At 44.3% G+C, this 20,793-nt stretch overlaps 2 protein-coding genes across 2 annotated transcripts in view; one reads left to right on the top strand and one right to left on the bottom strand.

Annotated features, from left to right (window-relative positions):
- The window catches only part of LOC147999246 (disks large homolog 5-like), an 80,176-nt gene that overhangs the window by 42,824 nt on the left and 16,559 nt on the right, over positions 1-20,793 (bottom strand). The window lies entirely within an intron of this gene.
- Positions 11,197-15,494, top strand: LOC147999247 (disks large homolog 5-like). The gene is made up of 5 exons (XM_087596441.1): positions 11,197-11,298; positions 12,366-12,525; positions 13,718-13,861; positions 14,494-14,656; positions 15,001-15,494. The coding sequence occupies exons 1-5, from the start codon at positions 11,217-11,219 to the stop codon at positions 15,028-15,030; spliced, it is 579 nt and encodes a 192-aa protein (XP_087452567.1). The 5' UTR covers positions 11,197-11,216; the 3' UTR covers positions 15,031-15,494.

Raw genomic sequence — 20,793 nt, 5'->3', positions numbered from 1 at the left:
GAGACTTGAAATATCATCCGTTTGAGTTGACAAAAAACAATTCTCACTGGAACTGGAAAATATCATCCTGAGTGAGGTAACCCAATCACAGAAAGACATACATGGTATGCACTCACTGATAAGTGGCTATTAGCCCAAATGCTTGAATTACCCTAGATGCCTAGAACAAATGAAACTCAAGACGGATGATCAAAATGTGAATGCTTCACTCCTTCTCTAAAAGGGGAACAAGAATACCCTTGGCAGGGAAGAGAGAGGCAAAGATTAAAACAGAGACTGAAGGAACACCCATTCAGAGCCTGCCCCACATGTAGCCCATACATATACAGCCACCCAATTAGACAAGATGGATGAAGCAAAGAAGTGCAGACTGACAGGAGCCGGATGTAGATCGCTCCTGAGAGACACAGCCAGAATACAACAAATACAGAGGCGAATGCCAGCAGCAAACCACTGAACTGAGAATAGGACCCCCGTTGAAGGAATCAGAGAAAGAACTGGAAGAGCTTGAAGGGGCTCGAGACCCCATATGTACAACAACGCCAAGCAACCAGAGCTTCCAGGGACTAAGCCACTACCTAAAGACTATACATGGACTGACCCTGGACTCTGACCTCATAGGTAGCAATGAATATCCTAGTAAGAGCACCAGTGGAAGGGGAAGCCCTGGGTCCTGCTAAGACTGAACCCCCAGTGAACTAGACTGTTGGGGGGAGGGTGGCAATGGGGGGAGGGTTGGGAGGGGAACACCCATAAGGAAGGGGAGGGGGGAGGGGATGTTTGCCCGGAAACCAAAGAATTATTATTAAGTATTAAATAAATTTAAAAAAAATTCTCACTTCAGATTGACAGCTGACCAACAATTATTTTCAGGAGAACACAGAGGGTGGCCAGGCCTGCAGAGTCAGATCCCCTACCTGCCTGGGACAATCCCACCCACAGTAGACTTCTGCTTCTCCTAAAAGTGTTATCAGAAAATGTGACCTTAAGGTTCTGAAGTACACAATATGCACAAACCCTAAAGTTGTTAGATGGCCGATATGGGGCTTTTCTCTGCTTTAAGATCATTCTGGCCTCTCCTCTCCCCTGGACTGCATTCTGTTCTCTCTGGTCCGTTGATCTTTAAGTACCTGGGTTCACCTCAAGGCCTGGGTGGGGAGGAGGACCTTTTCTTGTAGGAATGAGCATGGATCAAGAATGTATCCCCACTGTGACTGGGCAACAAAGTACCAGAAAATCTTCTCCAATCACAGAACTGGGTCATGTGGGAGCCTACACTGTTTCAAAGGGACAGCTGGTTGCTTTCTCCTGGAAGAAGCACTTGGGGGTTGACTGTCACTTCTGGACTTTCTGTTCTAAGTCACTTCTCAGAAGGGGCACTTTGCTCTAAGTCCTTTGGGGGACTCACCCAGCACTGGGGCTGGAGGATCCTATGGTGTTGCAGCTCTGAGCTGGGAGGGGGAGCTCGCACACTGACTTGAAGAAGCCTGTTTTCACAGCTGATCTAAGTCTGAGGAACAGGTGCTTTTAAAGAAGCATGTGAAAGCATCTCCTGCAGGAGAGCTCACTATGCAGGGAAAGTCACACAGGACATCGAAAAGTGGATTCCCACCTTCCACAGGGTGGGTGAACCAGGGAGGGCACTGGATGGTCAGAGAGTTTGAGAAAAGCCTGAATTTTCTGAAAGACTTCCAGCACTTTACATCCCACCACTATCCCAGGCTCACATGTGAGGCTCAGCAAAGAACGCCACCTGCTGGGGTCCCTGAAACTAAACTTGGAGTGGAGAACTGTGGAATACACCTCTGGGTAGGGGGAGATGCAGGAGTCCAGGGCCAGGCCTGGGGTCTGTCCCTTTGGGTCTCCTTGCTTCCCAGAGGCTCTGAGTGCAGGGCCAGGGAGCCCAAATCTCAAATTCTTTGGCCTAAGTAGTGAGAGTCAACAGGGCAGGGCAAGGCAGGGCAGGGATGGGCAAAGGAGGGCCAGGCACAGGAAAGCCAAGCCCAGCCAGCCAGTGGATAGGCTCTGGGCATGAGGGACTGGGGACAGCAGGACCGACCCTCACTCTCCAGGCTGGGCATGGCACCCCAGCAGGGATGTGGAGAGTCCTGGAACCGACAGCCCCTTGTCTTCTGGCTGCATCTGACAGTGCATGGAGTGCTAGAAGTCAGAGAGGCTCCTGGGATCCCCCGACTTCCTAATCACATTGTGCTCACTAGAACACTATTAATCTTCTACAAAATTACAGAGCAGGCTGTATGAAGACTCTCAGCTGACAATGGGGACATAAATTATGAGTATGTGTAGCAAGACCCAGGCCTCTTCCAGGTTCTTAGATATTAACTGAGAACCTCAAATACAGTAGTAATGTGATAGTGTGGTGTGAATCTAGTTACTTTCTCTATTTTGATATAGATGACTCTTTTTGTGTCATGGTCAGCGTATAATGACTAGAAGACCTAAGCTTCAGAATGACCAAAGACTACATTGCTTCTCTAGCAGCTGAGATTTTAAAAGTCCTGGTGTGACAGCAACTGTTGGTGGACATTCTGGATTATTCCTTCTGTACTTTAACTCTCTGTGTCACTTCCACCATCAGTAAGTTAGTTCAATTCCATAAATTGGAAATCCATCACCTGGAAGAAATACTCTATTTTTTAAAGATTTATTTATTTATTTATTTATTTATTTATTTATTATATACAAGTACACCGTGACTGTCTTCAGACACACCAGAAGAGGGCATCATATCTCGTTACAGATGGTTGTGAGCCACCATGTGGTTGCTGGGATTTGAACTCAGGAACTCTGGAAGAGCTGTCAGTACTCTTAACCACTAAGCCATCTCTTTAGCCCAAGAAATACTTTCTGAATATGATCTGAGATTGGCCATGGAAAAAGGGTAGCTTGAACTGTCCCACCTAGGTTCTGGGCCTGCACAGGCCTGCTCTCCAAAAGAAACCTGTGTTCACAGCTGTTGGCTGGCTAAGAAAGATTTCACGAGACGTGATACACAGCCCTCGGACTTCTGCTTCAGTCATCTGCACAATTTTTCCCGGACGATATCCTCATACGTCCAGCAGGCGGGTGATGAAGCTGTCTGCTCTCAGCTCCCCTTCAGCCATCTTGTGGGCACCAGACTCTCCTCCCTGCAACAGGAACAAGGGCTTCTCCATGGTGGCTGCAGCAGCAGTGGCGGTTTGACATTCTCACCTAGGAGGCCCTATGCCTTTCTACCCCAGTTCCAACTCACCTCAGGCCCGGGCCTTCCCCCCATCCACTTCCCACGGAGCAGGGAGAGCAGCACCCACTAGAAATAAAAGGGAAGCCCTTGGTCCTGCCAAGACTGAACCCCCAGTGAAAGGGATTGTTGGGGGGAGGGTGGTAATGGGAGGAGGATTGAGGAGGGGAACACCCATAGAGAAGGGGAGGGGGGTTAGGGGGATGTTTGCCTGGAAACCCAGAAAGGTAATAACAATTGAAATGTAAATAAGAAATACCCAATTTAATAAAGATGGAGAAAAAAATAGAAAGAAAAGGCACACATTCAAAACAGAAGAATATGTACCCTAATTTTAAACCACAGCTCTGTCAATTAACTATATCTTTAAGGAAGCTCAGAAAAGCAGGCCAAACAATTAATATTTTCTCGGTTTAAGTATTTGTAATGTTGCATAAATAATAATGTCCGTTTCTTGCCATTGTGGAGGGAATAAAATAGATAATATGTAATCACGGAAATTTTGAAGTACCATCCATGTTTCTGTTCATTAAATCAATCTTCCTCATTTCATTGATCAAATATGTATGTTTTCTGTTTCATAGTTATATGTATAATAAAACTAGTATAAAAACCTTCAGAATTATGAATGCTTTCACTTTTAACAAATTAAATTAGCTATTCGTTGTATTTCAGCTGAACATTTAAATGTTCTTCATATGTCCCAATGCTAGTTTATTAGGTACCTATAAACTTTAAACTCTTTGCCTGAGAGCATGAGTACTATTTAATTACATAGTAACTACACTCAGGCTGTCTTTTTATTAGAACCAATTATATCAGACTGTAAGAAAAATTACTTTTGTTTTAAAGTTTGTGTGTGTATGAGTGTGAGTGTGAGTATGAGTATGAGTGTGTGTGTGTGAATGTGTGTGTGTATTAGTGTGTGTGTGTGTGAGTGTATGTGTGTGTCTGTGTGTATGTGAGTGTGAGTGTGAATGTGAGTGTGTATGTGTGTGAGTGTGTGTGTGTGAATGTGTGTGTGTGAGTGTGTGTGTGTGTGTCTGTGTGTGTGAGTGTGTGTGTGTGTGTGTGTGTGCAGCACATGACCAAACAACTTTCAGGAGCCATTTCTCTCCTTCTGTCATTTGGGTCCCAGGATGTAACCCAGATGTTTGACTTTGGCAATAAATAATATTACCCACTAAATAAATAAATAAACAAACAAAAAACAAGCCACAAATCAACTTTAAAAGTAAAGGCCAGAAGTTCACAGAAGAGTAGCATTGGCCTTACCATATCCTTTCTTTGGGGATGGGAAAATTAATGTTCTGAAATCCATAACTTTCAGGAATTGTGATATTCATGGAATTTCAATTCCTTTGCAGATGCTCCAGTTGTTGTGGCCAATTGCTAGAAAGGTCAGCTTAAGCTTGCAGGACCCCCACTATCCCTCCCCCCCCCGCCTCCACAGAAAGCTCAAAAGACACTGCCCAGAACTTACTCCACATTTCCCAGAACCACTTTCTTTGTCCATCATTTCTTTGAGACGAAAGGTCAGACTCCTTCACCCTAGTCTCTCCACAATCGACATCCCCCCTCCCAAAACACTTCTAAGACTGGAAAACATGTCTTAGGGTGTATCTGCCAGACTCGGACTGAGAGAAACTAGGGCACTGGTTGTCACTACAACATTGGTGACATAGCAGAGGACGCCAAGAACTCTCTAGGAGACAATAGAATGTCAAAGAAGGGACAGCAGATGTCATGGGGAGCAGACTTTGCCTCCTGCTAATGTTCTCCCTGTACTGAGCATAAGCAGAGGTGCCCTTTCCAGGAGACTTTCCCGGGGCAGTGCCACTGAGCACCTCCTGCTTCCAAAGCCAAATTTTCCTCAAGGCTTGATTATAAAAACCTTAGTAATTCCTATGCATCTAAATGAATGTTTCCTTCCAAATCCTGCCCAAAAATGTCTCATCCTAACTCAAATTATCCTCCTTCACCAATATTAGCCATTAAAAATTCCTGAGAAATAATACCAGTTTGAATATGCAGTCAAAATGTTCTCCTGTCTTATTATGTACAGGTGCTTGAAATCACATCAAGAAATAGCCTGCATGGAAGGTTGCAACATGGGTGTGTGTTAGGGGAACACTCATGAAGCCTTGTGCTTAGCATTCAACGGTTGCCACAAAATTCCTTATGAGGAAGACTTGAAATCATTATGGGGCTAGAAACAGTGTGGAGGCCAGTTGGCATAGGAAAGTGAAACATTAGAGCCACCAGTGAAGACTCCTGTTGGGCCCTACCATGGTGTTTCCCTCCCCCCTCGCTGAGCCTTTCAGCCTGCTATAGCAAGAAATTGTTTACACCTTTGACAGCTGCTCTTAGCCCCTGATTTGGGGCTGGGATTTTCCATGGCACCCTTCCTCCCCACTGAGCTTTCCTGCTTCTTGTTTTTAAGAAGCTGTTTATGCCCCTGATTGGGCTGGAACTTTCACCACACAGACTTGTCCTATTTTCCTGGTTGGGGATTTTCACCTGCCTTGTTGTTTTTCCACAGCTTTTGCCTCTGGTATATAAGGAGATCTCAGTAAAGCCTTGGTGGCACTCGCTAAAAAGGGGTGACCCGTGTACGTGTTTTCTTTCAACCCCACAAACCTACACCCGATATTCACACACTGTCGGCGCAGACACTGACAATAGGTATCACAATAGAAACTAGTAACTAGATTTAACCAAACTATCACATTAATGCTGTATTTCATGGTATTTTTTTTTGCTCTCCTAGAACCTGGAAGAGGCTTGGGGTTTTCTAATCCTACTCATAATTTATTATCCTTCCCAACACTATGGGCTTTGTTCTGTTAATGCTAACAGCGGCATCAAATACCTAGGATATTTTCTACTGACATGTGTGACATGAGACAAAACAGTCCCTGTCATCCCTCACCTGAATAAACATCCTTAGAGGACAGTGTAGTGGGAGGGTCCTTCTTTCCTCTCCAAGATCGAGAAACATTTCCAGTCTTCAGACAAGTGTGTCAGCCATTGTCCAGTGACTGTCTTGAGATGTCCACATTGTCAGCTGAGTATCGTCATCCAGCCTGCCCTGTAATTGTTGTAGACGATTAATAGGGTTCCAGCCCTAGGATTTAATTCAGTGCTACAGTACTTGCCAAACACACTCAAAGCCCTAGCTACCACCCTAGTCCTGTGTGCTCTAGAGAAAGAAAATAAAGAACCACATTGTCTATCAAGTTTCTCCTCCAATAGAAGGAGAATCTGCATCGGGTCTTTTAAGTAACTCTAAGCCCCAGCTTCCCCACAGCTCCCTCCATCAATTCCATTATTGGTGCATTTTCAGTAATGCTCACTTTATTTTTGGTGTGCAAAGAATATGCACCATGTCAGTAAAGTGTGTGTTTGTGTGTGTGTGTGTGTGTGTGTGTGTGTGTATGTGTGTTCATCCATGAACTCACTATAAATTATTATCAAATGACCCAGAAGACCGTGGAGAAACCTGTCGATGTGCCTGCAGAATTATGTTACTACCGTTCCATGGCACCTTGCAGGGAACACTGAAATAGTGGGCCGCTTTTATAGAGCCTAAAACCAGGCTATGCATGGTTTTCGGTGAGATTGTGATGTGCAACACCACAACAGAGATCAGCAGAAGCTTCATTTATTCCATGCTGCTGTTACCAAGTGAGGCAAAGCCTCATCCCATAGAGAGTCTGGTAGGATCTGATGAAGGGCAATAAACTCAGGGTTGAAATCAAGCCTTTAGAAACAAAGAGAAAAATACAAAGTCAAGGAAAGCAAGAGCTGTCTTTTCTTCCTCTTTTTTTTTTTTTTTGAGATGATCCACAAGAGAGACAACCCCTTCCTCAAACTAACAATGCACAAGAGAGACAATACATGAATTAAAAATCAGAAATGAAATGAGGGACATAACAACAGACACGGAGCAAATTCCAAAATCATTAGTTCTTACTCCCGAGGACTTTACGCCAGAAAACAGAAATATTTATTTGATATTGTTGATTTTCTAGACAGATAACAATTACCAAAGTTAAATCCAGATCTGGGAAGATATCTGAAAAATACCCCTAAGAAAATAGATACACTCATTAAAGGTTGCCTATATTATATATTATATTGCTTTCTTTTTGCATGATTAAACCCCTTCGAGGACATTTAGCTGTGTTATAGACAGTGTTACTTTTAAAACAAAAGAACAAAGAAAGAAATTGTGGAGTCATTGAGATACACTTCCCAGACAGGATCAAGGAAAGACGGCTGAGAGATGCAAGCAGGGGCTGGAATGCTGCCCTTGAGAAGAAAATGTTTTCCTCACTTTACCTCACACTATGTTGAACTATGTCCTATTTTGTGGAAGCGGCTCTCATGCTCTCTGGGTTATGACAAGGATATTGTGATACTAGGAAGAGGGGTGATTTGCTATACAGATATTTTAAGAAGAAGGCTTTGCTTAGTCTTACTTCTTTGCCTAGTCTTGCCTCGGTTGTTCCTGGTATCATGGGAATAACGATCTTATTATATCTTGCCAAAAGGGAAAGTGAGGTAATTCATATTCATGCCTATATAAGGGTTAATAAACTTGCAGCTGCATGCAGTTGCATCTGCCTTTGCTCTGCATCCCCTGTGTCCTGGTTATTTGTGACCGTACCTGGGCCGCCAACGCACTAGATGTTGACAAGCATCACCCTTCTCACTGTCAGGTTTATTATCTTTCTTTTTTGAAATCTATGATGTGGAGGCATATTACAGCAACAATAAGAAATAGCAGACTGGCATGTATGAAAATTGCTGTGTTTAAGCTAGGTGTGGGGACAAGTCCTCAAAACAAGCTGTTAAGATGGGAAACAAATAATGTGTTTGTTGCTGGAACTGAGTTGCATCAGCTGTGTTGCTCTGCCTGCTCAGTGTCCATTCATCCTCACTCTGTTTCTACAGAGGAACTCAAGGTTTGCCCCAGCTGCCTGTGAGCTGTGATATGGGCAGAGAAAGGCCAGGACACAGTGGTGATTTCCCACTCCTCAGTTATGCTGAATTTTCCACTACTGTACTTGTATACACAAGTACAGTGTGGTCAGTTATTATAGATATTTGTCATTTCTTACAGAGGGCAACTATGATTGACTACACCCAATTCTATAAAAAACAAAACTCAGGAAACCTGGCCCTTGGCAGCAATGAATCAAGAAATATCTAGGATGGTGGGGCATGAATTCTGCCAAGCAATGAACACAGATAGGTGGGGTTGTGTGGAAGATGTAAGGTTGAATAGCACAATCTATTCATGTTGTATCATCTTGATTTAATCTAAGGACAAAGAAGTTCAGTATCTCTGATGGCTTTCTTCTAACCCCTTGAAAGGTTCACTGGGGTTTGACCTCAGTTCTTCATTCTTCTTGCTGGGGCAGCAACACTCGGGGAAGCTTGAGATTGCCATAGGCACAGTATTAGGCTAGAAATGCTGAGTAGGTAATAGTAAGTTATTCAGATGGTGATACCCATTTCATTTGTTCTTAACGTTGACCTAAGGAAAGACAGATCAAGGTCCTTAGAATACAAAGATCATTTCCAGTTCTTTTCTACCTTTCCTGAATGAAAGACTGGTTGGCAGAGAATGGTAAAAATTCAAGAATTGGTAGATGATGCTTTGAATGGAGGGTGGGTTTCTGTGCTGGTTTTAGACAGGTTCTCAATTACCCCATCTTGTTCTCTACGTTGCTCGTCAGGTTCACTTTGAGCTCAAATAAAGCTGCTTCCACTTTCCAACAGGTAGTCTTACAAAGGGGCCTCCAAGGACTGTGAGGACAGCATTAGCCAATGAGAGCTGAGGTGTGTAACCCACAACTATAGCTTTATCTGAAAGACCCTCAGACAGAGGAGACTCTCACACCAGTCCTGAGGACAATCACCACCCCATGAACACACAGGACTCAGTCTTGATGTAAAAACAAGAGGTTTACTTTGGGATACCAATGCACTGGGGCTTGACACAGTCCTCACGCAGGAGGGATGTGAGGAGGCTCAAACAACAGAAATGTACAGCTTAAATAGTCAGTTAAGATTACACAGTTTCATTAGCTCAGCTATTTCGGTGCCAAGGATATCTAGGCAGATGTTTCTCGTCCTGGAATTCCTGGGATAAGGCCGTAACCACATCAATGCAGCTATTTCAGTATGAAGGACGTCTGACTTGATATATGTTTTCTTATCCTGGGGTTCCCAGGACAAGGACCAAGGATATCTGTCTTGGCAGGTGTTTCTCTTCTGGAGTTCCCAGGACAAGGCTATAGCGATGTCAGCCTATAGCACAGCTGCATTCAGTACCAAGGATATCTCACTTCTATAGTGGTCAGTCAGCTTCCCAGAGATGTTTCCTGTCTTGTAATTGCCCTGCAGTAAATATGTTCTATACCCTCTGTTCTTATGGTCAGGCAGCTTCCTAGAGAGTGGGTGGGAATGTGCTTTCTGTACTTTCTGCTCTATTGTCTAATGTCAAGGGTCTAAGCGAGGGCCAGCTTAAAAGATTCTCATTCTTAAGAAATGGCTGTACTGATATATAAATGGGGATCTTTCATATCCACTTTCTTCCAAGTCTACCAGCCATCTCAGATTTTGCTGTAATATGCCTGACAATCAAGGACACAGAAAAATAACTTGATACACAGCAAGGACATTGTGATCATATCCTGTGTCGTTATGTATATTCTGGATGAGGTTTGTTAAAATGACAATATTGCACAAAGCTTTATGTAGGACCCATCAAATTAAGAGTCACTATGCACCGTCACAGCTAAAATGGCCTGGTCAGAAGTGACCACTGGATCACTCTTCTGTAACTTCACATGAGAGGCTCGTGCTTTTTGTGTTTTTGTATTTTTTCTGTATTTTTCTTATTTATTTATTTATTTATTTATTGCTTTATATGTTGTCCGGAAGATAGTTCAAGTCATGGATCTGCCCCCAAAATTTGAGCTTTGCTACTAATACTTTAGTGTATGCATTCAAAAAAATAATTTGGTTTTTTTTTTTTAGTACGATAGATGCTTTTGTGTTTTGTGGGGTGATCCATGAAACAGAAGTGAAGATGCTTGTTTCTTATTCTGTCCACTGAGTTATGTCTCTAAGCTTGTCCTACTCCTTTGGCTGCACCCCCCCCCCCACACACACACACACATCTGCTGACTATTTTATTTTTCAGATGAAATCACACATTATAGCTTAGAGAAGCCTGTAAGCAATCCTGCTTTGGCAACTTAAGTGCAAAGAGGAGAGCCCCACACTCAGCCTGAGGGTGCATTCACTGGTGAATCCAATGTTTCAGTTTCCTCTGCTAACAGATCACCACATTGTTGCCAGGACCATAATGAATGCAATTCTTTCTCCTAAGGAATCTGGTGGCAACTGTCAAATGTTAAGCACAAAGCTTCAGGTTGTACCTATAACACACACCCACATCGCAACCTACCCTACAGGCTATTTCTGCGTGTGATTTCATGCACCTGCACATGATGAGACAGGAGACGTCTTTGGCTACTTATAGGAACTGGTGTGATTTCTCAGTAATCTTTAATGGGTAATATTGCTGACTGAGGAGAATTTGAGGTAGGATGAAACATTTCTGTGCAGGGATTGGGGAGGAAGCACTCATTTAGATACATAGCAATGACTTAGGTTTTTCCAATCAAGCCTAGAGCCAAATTTGGCTTTGGAAGCATGTGGTGCTCAGTGGCTATGCCACAGGGAAGTCTCCTCAAAAGGGCACATCAGCTTTTGCTCAGTACAGGGAGAACATTAGCAAGGAGGCAAAGTCTGTTCTCCGTGACATCAGCAGTCCCTTCGTGGACATTCTATTGTCTCCTAGAGAGACCTAGGAATCCCTGTGATGTCACCAGTATCGTTGTGACAACCAATTCCCTGCTTTTTCTCTTAGTGTCCAAAGGATATATCCACAGACATGTTTGCCCGTCTTTGTAGGCGCTTTGGGAGAGTTGATGTTGATAGAGAAGAGTCTAGAGTGAAGCAAACGAAACCTAAAGGTAATGATGGACACAGGACATGGGGAATGTGGAGTAAGTTCTGGGCAGTGTATGTTGAGCTTCCTGTCAGGGGTGTGTGTGGGGGTCTTCTGCTGGCCTTTTTAGTAATGTGCCACAACCACTGGAACATCTCCACAGATATTGAATCCCATGATTATCACAATTCCTGAAAGTCAAGGTTTTCACATCATTAGTTTCTCCATAACCACATGGAGGATATGGCAATGCCTATGCTATTATTGGGTGAACTTCTAGTCTTTATTTTTACAGTGCATTCGGTGTGTTAAATTGATATAATAACACAATCAGGAGCCATGGATGGTATAACTTTTCTAAATTAAACAGGGCATCAATGTACTTCACTTTCATTGCTTCTTTAAATTCAGTGTCTATCTGACAGTAGTAAGAGGGAGAGAACTGTGCTCCTGGCCATGACCTTATATTATTAGAACTCCTCTGACTACCTCTGGCTGACGGGGCCAATCTTACCTTCATTTATTAGAGGTTCTGTGTGGCAGATATTTTTCTACAGTAGCCAAACTATATAGAGCAGGTAGAGAAAGAACCTGTAACCTATTGGCACTACTGGGGCATTTGTCATTTCAATAGGGGGAATTAATAAGTCTGTTGACCATGTCCTCCCCCTACATGACTTTTTAATGCAAAGTTATTGGACTAGAGTAACAGTGTAGGATATGTGAGTATCCCTGATCGATCAAGTCATTGTGGATGCTGAATTGATGATCTGACATCTGAAACCAGAGGGGTGAGGGTCCTGAAACCAGGTTGTAGTCTGCGTTCCTGATAATAATCCTGGCGAAGGCATCTCTCTGGTACTTGTAAGCCTGTGTGGGCGGGCATAGGGAACACCTGGCTGCTTACATCTCTTGGTCTCTATATAGTAGTGGGGGAACTGTGATCCACTTAGGATGCCTCTTACACATAGACCAAACTCCTTGCAGTGACACTGGCTTCCAAGCATGTTCTCCTGTTTGGACCTCACTGTGGTCTGTGTATGCTCTATGCATTCGCCCCATGTGGGTTCACTTGTGTTCTTCTACTTACAGAGGCCTGCAGACAGACGTCATCCCCTGAAAATGTCCAAAACAAGGTGCAGGCCAATGAGGAAGAGGAGAGGCTGAATAGAGAACTGGAGCTAACTACCAAGGAGAGAAATGAGCTGACAGATCGCCTCCTTTATGTGACAGGTGGATCCATGAGCAAGAGGTATGCATTGCTCCAAGAAAACGACCTTGTTCTAAACCTCATCTCCCATAGAGAGGAGATGCAGAACCTGACCCTTACTGAGGAGTGAGTTTGGAAATGGACCCTCTGATTCCACCTGTTGAAAATCTGAACTTGTGATCTGAGTGAAGATTTCAGGGATAAAGTCACTTGGGCATGAGTTCCCAGTGTACAATTGGAAAGCCCTTGACAGGTGGTAGCTTTGCAAGGTTCTAGGTGCTGTGAGTTTATGGAGAGTGTTTGTACTTGCTAGGAAGGTGACTGAACGCTATCATCTCCTGGCAGCACCCTTAGGTGACAGGTCACACAGTGTTCATATCAATGCTTAACTAGAAGTCCTAAGGCTCAGGCCTGTTCCTTCTTGTCTCTGTGCCTTAAATTCCGAGACAGTAATGGTGCATACATTTCTACTGATTCTCATTGTGCTCTTTCCATATTTGTCTCTCTTTCTCATTCTCTGAGTCTGTTTAATTTTCTTTTCTTGTGGGTGTGTCCCAGTTTGTGTGTCTGTGTGTGCACAGGTCTGCATGCATATGCACAACTTTTATATGTTTCTGTGTCCCTCCACCCTTGGAATTTAGGGGTCTGTTTTTTGACCTCAGGATTTACCTGTATAATAGTTTCATGGAGGTGTGAGTGCTTTATTTTGGAAGCCCCACTTTCAACAGCACAGTTCTTTGCCTGTGTGGTCACATTTGTCTATACATTTGTATGCCTTGGGCAGATTATAAGTTTGTGGCAATATCTGGTCTCATCTCCAGAATTATGTGTACTGTCTGCCTCTAGAATATTAGTTATTCGGCTTGTAGCATTCCACTTGTCAAAACAGGAAAAATGAAATCAGAGGTTTCTGGAAGTGTGTGTGTGTGTGTGTGTGTGTGTGTGTGTGTGTGTGTGGTTGGGTAAGCTCTGTGGCCTAGGCTCTTGACAGAATAACAGGTTTGAATGCAGATCCAGCCCTCCTGATTGAAAAAAGTGAGCCAGGGGACCCTTTATCTGGGTGCTTAGCTTCTGTTGTCCTGGGCACACAATTCCAAGTTTCTGAAGCTGAAGAAGATCCAAATATGTAGAATTCAGAAAGTGTCCTTCCAGAGCTGGGGTAGTACAGGACGCAGCCTGAGTTCATATAATCCTAAACCTCGATGTTCATTGGGTTCTATCTTCCTGGGGCCAGCCCGTACTTCAGGCCAAATCCATTTTATGAAAACTTGAAGATAAAGGAGAAACAGGTCATGTCATTACTGCACAACTTAGACACAAAGAACATTGAACATCGTGAGAAATTTCAGGAGCTCAAGAAGGAGATTAACTTCTATCGGTAAGTACTGGTCAGAAGGGCCCATCACTTGTGGAATATCCATTGCTGCCTCTCTTTGTTCTGGACTGGAGAGCCTGCAGCTCTGGGTCCATGTCTTCTGCTGTTTAAATATCACTGTGCCGTGGGTCTTTTGGACTCAGTTTCAGTTCCATAAGAGACTGTGACTTCTCACCACAGTGTCTATGCATCTTTAGAAGGCTCTGGATAGATCTATACTGATTCAGGCATCAGAGTGTTATTAGGCCGACCTGGGCCTCTGGGGTCATACCAGGTTTAACAAAGCTGAATGTGTGGACCACATGGTTAGCATGACCTCCCTTGGTTCTACTGTCCTCTTGTGGTTGTTTACTGCCTACTAATTGATGTTGCCCCGATGCATTGGGCTTTCATGGATAGTTGTAGATCCCTTGTTCTTTTGGAGAGACATGGACTCTTATTGGTGCTTGGGTCACAGAAACAATTTATTCTTCCCTGGATTGGCCGTTTGCTGTTTGTGCAGCAGCCTTACATGTATGGAGATGTATTCTACGAAGTCTTTATGGGAATCTGGGTCCTGGTGGAGTTTGTGGGATTTGGCAGTTGGAATGGGAGGAAGAGGCTTCAGGATCTTACTATGCAGAGTGTGTTTCCAGCAACCTGCACAGCCGGCTCCTGATGGACCAGGCATGTATGAAGAAGAAGTTGGTCACATTGAAGCAGGAGTGCAAGGAGTTACAGCGATATTTGTTTGAGTTGAACCCGAATGATGAAGACGAACAGGAGAAGACCAGCAACCTCCAGACCCAGCAAAATGTGGTAGGAACAAGCAGCTGAGTCAGATTAACAATGTCTGATACCATTTGCCTATTGGATACATCTTTGCTTCCCCTATCATCTTTCTAATCTCCCCACCTCCAGTCAGTCACCCACCTCATGTGATAGAGTTATTCATTGCTCTGTCTATGCACAAGTATTCTGGGATGTTAACCACTCTTCAGAAACTGAATTATGGGCAATTATACTTCTCTGCCCTTTTTGAAACTGCAATCCAGAAATGGTGACAGAGGAATAACATATCACATGAGTGAAGGCAGCAACTTGACAGCTGGTATGCGTGTCCCCACCACATCCGTGTCTTAATAGCTGCCTTCTTCTCCCAGGTCTCAGGAACTGCAGGAGACATGGAATAGGACGGATCCCAGGAAGACAGCCCCCTGAAGAATGAGTTTCTCTCTCAGGAGTTCCCTGTGACGACAATCCTCACAGTCAAAGACTTTTTGTGGGTGAATATTCTTCTTCTCAGATAATTTCCTCAATGTATAGAGACCCTACATTTATGTATCCGTATGCCAGCCTGTCTGGTTGAGGTCTTTCTCCTCTCTCATACCGACAACACCATTTGAGAGACAACTGAGGGGACTGCCTTGACATCTCACGTCCTAGAGGAGAAACAGCACTACAACTGTGTTTCTAAATGTTCATTAAGAAAATGCTGTTAAGAAATGTTTTTGGTTATGATTTTCATTGAAGTTTTCTTTTTGTTATTTCATAGTTATATATTCTTGTTACTGTTTTTCATTTTATACCATTTTAGGTATTCATTTTATTCCTGTTTTTTGTAAATTGTACTCCTTATGAATAAAAATTGATTTGAAACTCTTGACTCTTAAGACCATCTTATTCAAGGGTCCTTTCCCCTCCTGTAGACTTAGAACTGACAGCTGGATATGGATCTTTGCATGGACCAGGCAGCATGGGTAAATAGGGAATTCAAAGCCACCAAGGGGTACACAGGGTGATAGTGTCTTTTGTGTGGATAATGTGACTTTTTTTATGGACACACACTTTATGATGTAATCACTGACATACTGTATCCATGCTGTCATGTATTCTTCTCATCCTAACTATATCAGTCTACAACACACATTCCTTATTGACTGTGTGCACCAGATATTGAGTAACACACACTCATGCCTGTAGAGCTGCAGAAAAAATGACAACTTTCACAAAGGAATATAGAATAATCCTAATTGAGAACCATGTGCCTCAGTTTTTCTTACAATACAGCATTAGTATTAAACCACAAAGATAATGACCATTAACGTCATTTTGGGAAATAGGTTTTTATAGGTGCTGTTTCACTTGATCATTCATATGCTGTGTTTTTTATTGTTGCTGATTATATTTATTTTTATCATGTAACTCAATGGATCTTTTTTTTTCAAATGTATGTCTGGGCCACTCCTCAGTGCATTTCCCTCATGATCCAAAAGAGGGAATAGCATTCCCCATTGTAGATGATTGTTAGGGACCATGTGGTTCTTCTGAGAGAGCAGCAGATGCTCTAACCTGGGAGTCATCACCACAGCTCCTGCAGGTGGCTTTTGTCCTTCCAGGGCATGTGCTATACTAGATGGACGCCATCATCTCCCATTAAGGAGAGAGATCTCAGGAGATGTGTATGTACAGGTGGTTGAGCGGTGCCTGCTCAATGTGGCAGCCTGCTAGGCATCCACACCGGGCTCTGGTGCCTCCACTGCTCATTGTGCATTCAGGATCACCCTCCAGCATCACTCAGTTTCAATTCCAAACAGATCTTTCACTTACTATCGATGATTATATACATTAAGCACATCTGATAAAATACTGAAGAGACTAGCCTCCTTCTACAGGCCAACTTGGCATAATGAATTCTTTTGATAGAAAGCAAGATAATTATCTTAATCTATGCAGGTCAGGGAGGACCTCAAGAGCATCCATAGTGAATGCAGACTGCAGCTGTGACCACATGTTTCTTTTGCATAGCACGTCTGTGCAAGCCCAGAGCTTAGGTGGGACAGTTCATGTTTCACCTTTTACATGGAAATCTGTGATTGTATTGAGAAAGTATATGTTCCACGGGACTCATTTCCAATTTATGGAATTAAACTGACTTACTGAGAGTGGAGGTGACTCAGAGTGATAAAGTGAAGAAGAATAATCCAGTATGTCTGCAAACAGATGCTGTCTCATTAGGGCTTTTCAATGCTCAGCAGCTGGAGAAGCAAGGGAGAGGCATTGGTGACTCTCAAGCTTAGGTCCTCTAGTCATTATAAGCTGACCATGACACAAAAAGGGTCATAGGTATCACACTAGAACCTAGTAACTAGATTTAACCAACCTATCACATTAATGCTATGTTTGGTGCTATTTTTTGCCCTCTTAGGACCTGGAAGAGGCTTGGGGTTTTCTAATCCTACTCATAATGTATTATCCTTCCCAACACTATGGGCTTTGTTCTGTTAATGCTAACAGCGCCATCCAATACCTAGGATACTTTCTACTGACATGTGTGACATGAGACAAAACAGTCCCTGTCATCCCTCACCTGAATAAACTTCCTTAGAGGAAAGTGTAGGTGGAGGGTCCTTCTTTCCTCTCCAAGATCGAGAAACATTTCCAGTCTTCAGACAAGTGTGTCAGCCATTGTCCACTGACTTTCTTGAGATGTCCACAATGTCAGCTGAGTGAGGGCAGGGCAGGGCAGGGCAGGGCAAGGGATTGGGGCAGGGCAGGGTAGGGCAGGGGATTGTGGCAGGGCAGGGGAGGGCAGAGCACTGGGGCAGGGTATTGGGGCAGGGCAGGGGTTTGGGGCAGGGCAGGGGTTTGGGGCAGGGCACAGCAGGGCATTGGGGCAAGCAGGGCAGGGCATTGGGCAGGGCATTGGGGCGGGGCAGGGCAGGGCATTGGGGCAGTGCATTGGAGCAGGGCAGGGCAGGGCAGGGCAGGGCAGGGCAGGGGATTGGGGCAGAGTCCATGAGATGTTAGTAGGCAACAGGCCAGCTGGGGCTAGTGTGGGTACAGGGCTTCTAGTGTGGGTGTGAGAGGAGTAAATTAGGAATGGTCAGATTCTGATGCAGCATATAGGCGGGAAGCAGCTTAGACCATCTCAGTGCCATATAGAGACATTCTAGACACTGATGGGCAATGTCGGGATAGTAGGGTCCCATATAGTGCTCTCTGCAGGTGTCAGGAGAGCATACAGTGGCTCTGTCAGACTTATGACAATCAGGCAGGCACTGGGTGCAAGTGAGAATCATGGGACAAGCCCTGTGTGCAGCCTGGTTTTGGGACATTCCCAGGTGCCCCATGGACTGCAAATTAAAGGCAAAGGACACAGGGAAGCCAGCAATTCCCATGCACAGGACATAAATACCTGTAGATCTTACTAGAATTTCCATAGACTATCTGTCACTCGTCCTCATTATAGAAGGCACCAACATTCTGCCCTCTACTTCAACTTGGTGAGACAGCTATTCTAACTCCAGCAGGAAGGCCTCAGGGAAGACAGTAAGAACTCACAAGTGACCCCTTTTACTATTGAAACAGGGTCTTCCTATGGAGCCCAGAGTGGCTGTAGGATACTAATGCTCCTGCCTCACAGTGACTAGAATTCCAATCCACCCTCAAGAGCAGTTGATTCATCAATAGATCAGACTAAGGACATGTGAGGCTCCAGGGTGCTAGGATTACCAGGGTCCTAGTAAGTTTCTCCAGCCTAAATTACAACCTGAGTCAGTGCTGCTATTTGGGACACCGCCTGATGCCCAGTGACATCAAACCTTGGAACTCTTTGTCAAGCATAAGCTGTTATGGGAATGAAGTACCCACACAATAAAAACTGGTCTGGATACTCCTAGGTCAAGAATCCCCTGTTGGAAATGCCTTGGACCGCAAAATTTTAAATGCTAGATCCTTCTGGCTTTTAGAAGATTTATAAATACAAAAAAAGAAAGATGGGCATAGTAATTTAAGCCAGTGATCCTAGTCATGGGAAACTGAGTCAGAGTGATGGAAGACTGTAAGTTCCAGGGCAACCTGTGTTTCAGGAAAAAAAAAAAAGGCATGGTGAATATTCCACTCAAGTAGAAAACAAAAGGGTTTCACATGGGCCCTGCCATCTACTGGTCAGCACTCTCATCACCACAGCCACAGGGAGACACTAGGGAACATTTCCCACTGTCTCTCTTTGGGATGCATTCCACCCCATGATTCTATGTGAGGAATCCCCCAAAGGTTGCATCATGTGAGGGACCTATAAAGTTCCAGGATTGGGAGAATTTAGGAGTTTATAATTAGGGATGATCTACAGCTGTGGCAAAGCCTTTTCCCAGCACATGGCAGCCCTAGGTTTGTCCCCAACAGTAAAAATAAAATCCCCCAAAATAATTCAAACAAAATGTCCTGAAGCCTGCGCCCTGACCAGTCTCCTCAAAAGTGCGCAGGAACCTGGGTCCACATTTAGGACCCAGCACGGCCTCTGTGACCCGTGAGAAGGGATCTAATATGGGAATTAGTACAGTATGACTTATCCTTGTGGATACCTTTGGTGACAATAACCACCTGACCCCTGAAAACCCATCTACCTGGGGGGCTCAGCACTCATGTCACCCAAAAAGCCCAGATCCTAGGGCCAGCATGGGCAGGTGGTGAAGAAAGTTTGTCTCTCGTGAACATCAGTTGCTGCTCCTGACCTGACTTTATCCTCAGGAGACAATGTCACCCCAGAAAGTGTGGGTGTCAATGGGTCTTCCCAGGCCAAGACTGGGATACTGCTTAAGTTCCACAATGCACAGCAGTGCTCACTCTAGAGCTAAATGTTCTACAGCTGAAAGGGGTGGGTGCTCTGCTGGCCACGCCCCTCCCCTGCAGTATTTAGTGCACTCAGAGTGGTGCTTCAGATGTGAGGGACTTCTTGAGGCTACTCCCATGGAGAATGGCAGATTCATCAGAACGGGGCACAGGGTGAGTTCAGAGCACAGCTGGGAGGAATTTAGGGATGCCAAGCCATGACTAAGACCAGATCCTGGGCTGACAGGCAGTTGAGCTGGAGAACTGGCATCCAAAGTGTGACTGCCTGAATTCCTCTTAGACCAAAAGCCCTGGATCTGAGCTACTTTGGTGCGTGCTCCTAAGTGGGGTCCCAGACACAGCTCAGAATTGGGGCTGTGCATGGACTTTGGTGCTGGCAGCAGGTGGCTTAGCCATAAAGTGCCGAGCTTTCCCATCTGTGCCCACTCAAACTCCTCTGTTTCATTTTAGGTGTGTTTGGTATAGTTTTGAGACAGGGTATCTTGTAGCAGCCCAACTCGCTTTGAGCAACAATGTAACAGAAAAATAACCTTGAATTCAAAATCCTCCAACCCCTCTGTCCCAAGTCCTGGAATTAAGACCTCCAGCTGTGACCATTTTACTGTAGCATAGGATCCATCTGTATTAGAGTGAGCTTTGGAAATACTGGAGCTCCGACTGTTCCTTAGAATTCAGGTTTCCTTAATTCTTAGCAGGAGTTTTGTGATGATGGGGATGACAGAGTCAGGAGTTACACTGGGAGAGGTAACAGTCCTGGCAGCCCTGAGTGCTCAGTGAAAGTCAAGACAGAAGCCTGCTGATTAGCACCTGAGTGAAAGTGGGAGGATTCAGAGTTCAAGAACAGACTCAGTTACATTCCTAAGACCATATTGCAACATTTTTGTTTCATTTTTGGCTTGTTTTCTTTGAGACAAGGTGTTAATTTATAGCCCTGGCTGTCCTGGAACTCACAATGCCTCTGCCTCCCAACGGACGGAATTAAAGGCATGTGCCAACATGCACTGCCACTAATTAATTTTTAATTAAACATGCTGGCACAATCCAGTAATCCCAGTGCTTAAGAGGCCGAGGCAGGCAGATATCTGGCTTCCTGACAAGTCTGATCTACAGAGAGCATGTCAGAATAGCCAGGGCCAAACAGAGAAACCTTGTCTCAAAAAACAAACAACAAAATGAATTTGTTTTAAAGAAGAGAGGAACGATTTAACAGAGAATTAGAGGCCAAGATCCAAATGATATTGGGTAGTACAGAGCCTAGCTTCTGAGATGAAACTGGACACTATGGGGTTAGGGTGGGGATTCTCATCTTGGACTGGGAGACA

This window comes from Rattus norvegicus, chromosome 19 (genome assembly GCF_021556685.1).
Source record: "Rattus norvegicus strain SHRSP/BbbUtx chromosome 19, alternate assembly SHRSP_T2T, whole genome shotgun sequence".
In the NCBI taxonomy this organism is placed as follows: domain Eukaryota; kingdom Metazoa; phylum Chordata; class Mammalia; order Rodentia; family Muridae; genus Rattus; species Rattus norvegicus.
This window is presented reverse-complemented; position numbering and strand designations above follow the sequence as displayed.